Source organism: Trifolium pratense, linkage group LG4 (genome assembly GCF_020283565.1).
Source record: "Trifolium pratense cultivar HEN17-A07 linkage group LG4, ARS_RC_1.1, whole genome shotgun sequence".
In the NCBI taxonomy this organism is placed as follows: Eukaryota; Viridiplantae; Streptophyta; class Magnoliopsida; order Fabales; family Fabaceae; genus Trifolium; species Trifolium pratense.
Window position 1 is genome coordinate 17,169,141 of NC_060062.1, and position 8,985 is coordinate 17,178,125.

General features: G+C 33.4%; 1 protein-coding gene and 1 non-coding gene across 2 annotated transcripts; one reads left to right on the forward strand and one right to left on the reverse strand.

Annotated features, from left to right (window-relative positions):
* Nucleotides 1-1,250: 1,250 nt before the first annotated feature.
* LOC123919927 (E3 ubiquitin-protein ligase WAV3) lies at nucleotides 1,251-6,988 on the forward strand. Its single transcript, XM_045971964.1, has 2 exons — nucleotides 1,251-1,809; nucleotides 4,737-6,988. The coding sequence occupies exons 1-2, from the start codon at nucleotides 1,600-1,602 to the stop codon at nucleotides 6,645-6,647; spliced, it is 2,121 nt and encodes a 706-aa protein (XP_045827920.1). The 5' UTR covers nucleotides 1,251-1,599; the 3' UTR covers nucleotides 6,648-6,988.
* A 164-nt stretch (nucleotides 6,989-7,152) lies between these two features.
* On the reverse strand, nucleotides 7,153-7,225 carry TRNAV-UAC. Its single transcript has one exon. It is a non-coding gene; the product is annotated as a tRNA-Val (tRNA).
* Nucleotides 7,226-8,985: the final 1,760 nt, after the last annotated feature.

Genomic DNA, 8,985 nt, shown 5'->3' on the forward strand with positions numbered 1-8,985 from the left:
TTGTTGTAATTTTAGTCCTATCTCAATATTTTTTTATTACTTTTTTGCTGTAAAATTAGCGAATTTTAATGGGAAAAAATTGTGAGTTTTGGTCTCAAATTTGATATTTCATATTTAGATTCAATGTTGGAGACAATAAATCACCTTTATAACCAAAAATCACAATTTTTAGAGTAAAAATATAGTTTGTTGGTACCAAAATAGTAACATGTGAAAATAGAAGAGCAAAAAATTCAATTTGAAAATAGATTGACTATTTTTCGGCCCACCCACGATATTTTTTCTAGTTCCGCCACTGGATGCATGTTACGTACCAAAGCAAACCTGGTTTCTCGAGAGATTCTATCTGTGGCGGCCCATCATTGTGTGGTATTCGAGCACGACATTCTTTCATGCAGCTCATATGGCTTGCTTGTGTGTCGGTTGTGTGGACCGAAAGAAATAACAGATTGTTCAGAGGCTCATCAAATTCGGTGCATCATATGCTGGATAAGATCAAGACTTTTTCTTATAGGTGATTGAAAGCGACGATAGTACTTTAGCTTTGAACTGCCATATTTGGTGGTCTAGTCCTATGCTTTGCTTGGACCTTGTATAGTTTCTTTTGATTATTGTATTTTGACTCTATTGTAACATTGTTCAGTCTTCTTGGCACATCTTGTGCTGAAAGACTATATATATATATATCATTTTGACTTGTTAAAAAAAAGAAAAAAAAATATCATCTATAGTTAAATAAATCAGTTGACATGAAATAAGTTTTATCTTCTTATCATACATAAAAATCAAAAATTGAATCTCTTCCCACTTACTTAAACTGGCTAAAATCTAAAACTCATGTCTATGTATTCTCCACCCGCACCATAAATTTATCTTCTTATCTTTAACTTTTCACTACTCTAACTTTTCAATTTTCACACAGTTTATCTCTTAATTATTATCTTCTTCTCTCAATTTATCGAAGCATCAACTTCTTATAATTATTCTCTCTCTCTTTTTTTTTTGTTTTTTTCAATTTTCACATAGGTTATCTCTTAATTTATAATTATTTTTTTATACAAAACTTCTTATTTTATGTATTTTGAGCTTTTTTTATCACTATAATTATTAATTGTATATTTTATAAAATTTGTTAATATATTTTTTAGTTTCCACCAACAAAATTTTCTGAATCGGCAACTAATCAAATTCTTTCAAAATAAAAATAATACAATAATATCACAAAGTGATTAAAATAAAACAATTACAATAATGATTTCCATCTCAGCTACTCCACTCTCCATCCATTGACCACTAACCATTCATCATCTCTCACCTCAAAATCTTCATTCATAATCCATTCATTCATTTTTTCAAAACTCTCTCTCTCTCTCTCTCTCTCTCTCTCTCTCTCTCTCTCTCTCTCATTGATTAGTTTCTACTCCTACTCTTCTACCTAAACCCCATACTTCACTGTCTTGTTCCTAATATCCATTCCTACCATGTTTCTTCTCCACCACAACAACAAACTCACATTCCTCTCCAATTTCCACACCCTTTTCTCTCACTCCTAAATCATCATCTAACTCTCAACTCTAAACAAAAAAAAAAAAAACAAGTATGTCAAGCAAATGGAGAAAAGTGAAACTAGCTCTTGGCTTAAATTCTTGTGTTCACATTCCTACACCTTTAGATGATTCATCTTCATCACTCAATAACGCCGCCGCAAGATTCTCCGGTTCTATCTCATCCTCCGGTGACACCTCCGGCTATAGTCAAAGTACTCGATCACCTTCTTCCTCTGGTCTCCGGTCACTCAAATCCCCCAAGGTGATGCCAATTTGCAGCTACCCTTTAATTTTTTTCATATAAAGTTTCAATTTTTATCTCTCTTTTTCTTGTGGGGTGTTTCTAAAATTTACCCTTTTGCTTCATCTTCACTATTGAATGTCCATGGTAGATTCATTGATCATTAATTCATTATGATTATGTTGTTATCTTTATGTTTTTTTGTTTTCACCACCAATGTTCGGGTTCGGAGATCAGTTCTGGCGTCAATTATCTTTTATGTTTTTCAATTACCCTTTTGGTAGATTAAGAAAAAAATTACCAATACTAACACTTTTAGCTTAGTTACTATTCTTGTAATGATTCAATGAATGGATATGATTAAATGAATGTTTAATTGAGCTATAATCAAGGGTTAGTTTTGGCTTGCCTTTTTATCTTTGAATTGGGTGGAGCGTGAGTCATTCCTTTTTGACTATTCTTTGTAAAGTTTTTATTCTTGATTGTGTTGTTTTCAAACCCATTATGGGTGGGGGAATGATATAGTGGAGTGGAGGACCAATTGCTAGAAATGGTTTGAATTTAAGACCTTTCTTCTTGTTTCATCCATTCCTTATTTACTATTCAATTTTGTGGATGTGGTAGTGGATGCATTATTTCCAATTAAGGATGGACACGAACATCAAACACAACACGTAGATATCAGTAATAATTTGAAGAATCTGATTTCCCTAAAGTGAGCAATTCATTTTAGAGTGTAAAGTGAATAATCTTAGTCATTGATCAACAAATCAAATCATGAATTTGTTAAAATAGCAACCGGTGATTTTCTCACTTTTTCTTACTTTATACTCTTGCTCACTTTAGAGGATTCAAATTCTAATTTGAAAAGGTTAGAAGTGGTTAAATGTAATCACAAATATTAGTTTTGTGTCGGGCACCGACATATGTCAAACATCAGACAACCTAGACACATCAGACACACCTTCAATCTGTAGTGTCAGAGCGGCATAAATTATTTTATTTTTCTTCCCTTTCCATTATAAGAATGAGGACATAATCAAAACAAAATGACCCCATAACCATTGATTGTGAAATTCAGCTCAATGGACAAAGTAAAAGTTGGAATTTTGCAGGATAAATAATATAATATACTCTACTAAAATAAAATAAAATGCTACATCATTGAATAAATCATCTTTGATTTCTCCTTCTTTCTATGTCATTCTATATTTTATTAGTCAATGTCTTGAAAGCATCAATTCTATAGTTGTGATTAGAGACTTTGTAATAGTACTTTTATTTTTTTATAATAAATTATTGTGATTATTGTATCATATGATTTATATTTATTTTCCCTTGGTTTACTCAAAGGTTTTTGACCACTAAACGTTGACCTTAGTTTTATCTTTTGTAGTATATAAGTGATAGATTTAGTTGAGAATCTTGGCATCTAAGTGGGAATGTGTGGTAAAGATAGGTTGTATTCTATTTCATCTTTTTATGCATTTGGTCTTATTAGTGGGGTGGACCTACATTGGGACATGATGGCAGTGTTATTAGACATTATAATGTGCTAATAGTGACCTTTGCAAATATTGCATTCTTTAAAGACCACTTTATTGTGCCACTGTTCAGATTTGCCTATTCAATGAACTTGCTTCTTTTTTCGTTTCATTATTTTAATAACTTACTAATGCTGATATTAGTATAGAATGGCCATGTTTTTTTATTTTTGAGTTTGTTTGATTAATAATAACTTTATCTTAAAAAGCTTTGATCTATATATGTGTGGCCACTGGCCATTGAAATGGGATTTGAACTTAGAGCTTGTTCAAATTGACTTATTTGAACTTATCTTCTGGTATAAGCACTCGTGAGTCGTGAGACTGTTTTGAGGAGCTCATGAAACACCTTATGACATGTTCATAAACTGTTTTTAACTTATTTCCATAAGCTCTCCATGATCCCGCATCGCCATTATGCTTACCAAAAATGTCCCACTTGGAGCTCTCAATTCCATGGCATGGCTCAACACAGCAACCACGCCGTCCTACCTATTTAAAGTTTGAGAATAACTTATGAAAACCGCTCATAAATTATATGAAAACAATTTGATTTGATTTTATCTTTTGCTATGGAAATAAAACATGCACTTATATGATAAGTGCTAAATTAAGTTGCTTAACCAAACAATGTCGTAGTAGTTAGGACCTGTTGTTACCACTGGTCGGCTTACTTTTCAACCACGGTCAAATTTACAGTTTAGCTTTATCTAAACAACTGAGCTTCGAAATCACTAGTTTGAAATCACAGTTACTATTAAATTAAATTATTATGTCTGTGGGGCTGATGTAGATTCTTTTCATATGTAACAGATTAATTAATTTAGATAGTTGTAAGAGCTTGTGGATGTTTGTATTAAGATCCTAGAGTTCTTCAAAAGCTAAGATTTATAATTTTTATTTTTAAAGCCTATGGGGATCTTAATACTCTGATACACTTTTTCTGTGTTGATTTCAGATATATTGGTGTGTTTAGGCCTTTAGGGTATGAGAGCCTGTTTGCATTGACTTATTTAAGTTTATCTGCTAACGTAAGCACTTGTAAGACTGTTTGGGAGGACTTGTGAGAACTGTTTATGACATGTCATAAGCTGTTTTCAGATTATTTTTGTAAGATGATTGCTTATGAAAACAAGTTATAGCTTATATGAAAATAATTTGACATTATTTTATCTTGTTATAGAAATAACTTATACATAAGCACTTGTATGAGAAGTGCCGCTATAACGGCTAATTAAGCTGTTTATCCAAATAGGACTGGTGTTTTGGTGGTATGAGTTTCGTGGAGTCTTTTTGATGTCTACAGGGAACTTGGTTGATAAAAATTGGATTCCTTTGTTGCCTATGTTATGTGGTGTATACTTTTGATTCTTCATCTGATATTTTTATCCGTATAATCCGCAGGGTACTTGTGCAATATGCTTGAACACAATGAAACCAGGGAATGGCCATGCCATTTTTACTGCAGAATGCTCTCACTCTTTCCATTTCCACTGCATCACTTCTAATGTAAAACACGGGAACCAAATTTGCCCCGTTTGTCGATCAAAATGGAAAGAAGTTCCTTTTCAAAGCCCTGCTTTGACTCCTCGAAGCAGTCAATTAACAAGAGAAGATGGCTGGCCAACTCCCATAAGAAGGCTTCCTTCTTCTACTCAACTTAATGCAAGTGGACAGATTTCGTCGCTTTATCATGTTTCTGAACCGGCTATTTTTGACGATGATGAACCTATTGATCAACATGCTTCAATTCATCACAACAACGATAGTAACGAGACGAATCATGATATAATAAATAAAGTTGAGATCAGAACATATCCTGAGGTTTCATCTGTTCAGAAATCAGCCTCTCGTGATGCCTTTGCTGTGTTGATTCATCTCAAAGCTCCTCAGTCACAGAGAAAACAAAATATATCGGGAAACGATACTGACTCATCACCACCTCCGGTTGAAAACTCCCGCGCTTCAGTTGACCTTGTTACAGTTCTTGATGTAAGCGGTAGCATGTTAGGTACTAAACTTGCATTGCTAAAACGAGCTATGGGTTTCGTCATTCAGAATATGGGTCCCTCAGACCGTCTGTCCGTCATTGCCTTCTCGTCTACAGCTCGCCGCATCTTTCCTCTTCGGAGGATGACTGAAATTGGACGGCAAGAGGCATTACAAGCCGTTAATTCTTTGGTTTCAAATGGTGGAACAAACATTGCTGAAGGCTTGAGGAAAGGTGCCAAAGTGTTTTCCGATCGTCGGTGTAAGAATCCAGTTTGCAGCATCATATTACTCTCTGACGGACAAGATACATACACAGTCAATACCAGACCGAATGTCGGAACAGGTTACCAGTCACTTGTCCCAAACACCATTCACCGTAATAATGGTGGTATAGGCTCGCAGATACCGGTGCATGCATTTGGCTTTGGCGCTGACCACGATGCTACTTCAATGCATTCAATCTCTGAGATATCAGGAGGTACATTTTCTTTTATTGAAGCCGAGGACGTAATTCAGGATGCATTTGCGCAGTGTATTGGTGGACTCTTGAGTGTAGTAGTTCAGGAACTACAATTAGAAATCGCGTGTGTTCATCCTCGGCTCGAACTTAGTTCGGTAAAAGCAGGAAGCTATCGAACGACCTTGACGGCCAATGGAAGAACGGCTTATATTAATGTTGGGGATTTGTATGCTGAAGAAGAGAGGGACTTTTTGGTGACAGTCAATATTCCAGTTGACGGTTCCAATGATGAAATGTCATTGTTGAATGTTAAAGGCCTTTACAGAGATCATATATCAAAGGAAATGGTAGCTTTGGAAGAAACTAGTGACGTAAAAATCGAGAGACCTAACATAGGTAGAGAACTAGTTGTGTCAATCGAAGTAGACAGACAGCGGAACAGGCTGCGAGCAGCAGAGGCAATTGCCGAGGCAAGAGCTGCAGCCGAACGCGGGGAATTGTCTGCTGCAGTTTCCGTCTTAGATAGCTGTCATAAGATATTGTCTGAATCTGTTTCTGCTAAAGCCGGTGATCGGTTATGCATTGCACTTTCTGCTGAACTGAAGGAAATGCAGGAAAGAATGGCAAACCAACATGTCTACGAGCAGTCTGGAAGAGCTTATGTTCTGTCAGGATTGAGCTCACATTCAGCGCAAAGAGCAACGACACGTGGCGATTCTACCGACAGCACTAGTCTTTTGCAATCATATCAAACTCCTTCAATGGTTGATATGGTGACACGTTCGCAGACCACAGTCGTGGGTGCTCCACTAAGGCGTAGCCTTCAACCTGCTAAATCATTTCCTGAGAGGCACAGAAGATAATAGCAATGTATTTTGAAAATTCTACTTAGCCTATACATAAACTTGTGGGAAGACTTTTTAAGATTATTGTTACTTAATTTTGGTTAAGGTGGGGGTATAATTAAAAGGAAAGATTTTGGGGGGATATATAAAATTCCTGATTTTTGCAGGTATAAAACTGTAAATGCATAGGTGGGATAATCGGCTTATGCAGAGAATGGCGAAAAGGGACAAGGTTAATTTTTTAGTGTGATTGAGTGATGTACATAATTTACTGATTTCAGTTGAATTGAGCTGGTGAATTTATGCACTTGATTATATGCATATTGATATGATATAATTAATTTTCATATTTGTGGTGATCTTACTTTGGCATTCCCTTTTAGTAATTGTTTTTGTTACTTTAGTTTCTTATAGGTTCATCTCTGGTTTAAACTTTAAAGTGATTATTATTTCTTAGCTGCATCAAATCAAGAAGCTTTCACTCTTGGATTTTTATTTTTGTAATACAAAAAAAACGTAAAAATGTTGCTGCCCAGGATCGAACTGGAGACCTTCAGTGTGTAAGACTGACGTGATAACCACTACACCACAGCAACCTTTGTGATCATTTGTGGGTTCTGACTAAATAATATATTACAAAGATTATCACTAAATCTCATTTAGTACATGGACTTTACTAGGCAAAGATTGAATTCAGAGTTATTTTTAATGGCACCCGTTGTTACAATTTAGTGGTTGACTATGAAAATGTTTTATGCGGTGTCTAGGTTCGATTCCAAGTTTCCGCGCTTCTCTCTTCTCGTGTATGTCTTGGCTGAGTAGCAAAAAATAAATTGACACATTAGGATGGAGAAACAAAGTAGTTTGAAATCTTCAATTTTGCAAAAGATTGCAAGAGACTACTCTTTAGTTCCAGTGGTTGTGTTTTAAGTCCATAACGCAATAGGTTGAAGGAAGACAATCATCTCTATTTATCATTTTTATAATCCATAATTGTTTTTCTTAATGTAATTTAACTATTTGTTTCTTAGGTTATTCAAAAATACTGGCTCAATTTAATGCGTCAATGATGATATGGATGATGATGAGGTAATGCACATATTATTGTTGGCTACTTTCTGATTTTTAAAGTATTTTTGTGAAGCAGATATGATTATATGTTTACTTGAAAAAAAACAAAGTAAAACTCAATTGTGGAATGGTGATGAAGAACCTACAAAGAAAAGCCAGAAAGTGGGGCTTGTTTGTTATAGATTTTTTAAAAATAGATTCTTATAGTATTATATAATTTTGTGTAAAAAAAATTTACGAAGAAACTTTTTATAAAAGCTTCAAATAAAAATTTGGTTTGAATAGTTATTTTTAAAATGTGATTTTGGGTATTTGATCATTTTATTGAAACTTTTTTTGGATATCAAAATTTAAAAAAATAATTTAATTTTGAAGTTATTTCAAATAGATTTTCATAAAAATCATTTTAAAAATACAACTTTTTGAAAAAATTGTAATGTTGACTATATTTTGATCTTCTGTATTTATGTTATGTGATGTCAAAACTAGTGTTTCAATTTAGAAAAAATAAATATAAAAAAACTTGTATTATTTTAAAAATCGATTTTAGAAAATCTATTTTAAAAAATACAAAGAAAAAATCTATTTTTTTTAAAACTGAAAAAAACATGCTCATGATATCATGATTTTGTTTAATAATTGCCTTAAAATTTTGGTTTATTTATATGTAACATTATCTTAAGAAACTTGATTTGTGTACTTTTGGGTGTGATATCAATTAAGCGATAGAGACATCACTATTTATTATGTTTTTTTAACAAAAACATATTCAATTTAATTCATTAATAATAATATTCTCGATATAACGAGGAATGAAATCAAATAAATTGTGATTAGAATAACTGAATAAGGAATAGTCGTCCTAACTAAAGTATGAGCCGTATATTTGCTTACCGTTTAATTAATTTTAGGCTTAAATATCACATTAGTCCTTGTATGTTTCTGTTTTTTTGGTTTTAGTCCCTGTATGTTTTTTCTTAAACACTCCCTGCATGTTCAATTCCTTTTAGTTTTCGTCCCTCCCGTCTCAAAAATGCTGACGTGACTAACGGCGTGACATGTGGCATGCTGACGTGGTAAATAAAGAACCAAAACCAAAAAAAATATTAACGAAGGACCAAAACCAAAAAAACAAAAACAATTTTTTAACATTTTTTACTTTAATTTTTTTTTCAAATAAAAAACAAAATTTTAAAAATACATATATAAGAGTGCTAAAATTTAAAATCCATAAGTCTATAGTGTAAAAACTTGCTCACAGTGTGCTAAAATTGGTTTAGGACAT

Coding starts and splice junctions, on each gene's coding strand:
- LOC123919927 (XM_045971964.1), top strand. CDS start 1,600: ATGTCAAGCAAATGGAGAAAAGTGAAACTAGCTCTTGGCTTAAATTCT. Junction 1,810..4,736: donor GGTCACTCAAATCCCCCAAG/GTGATGCCAATT, acceptor TATAATCCGCAG/GGTACTTGTGCAATATGCTT.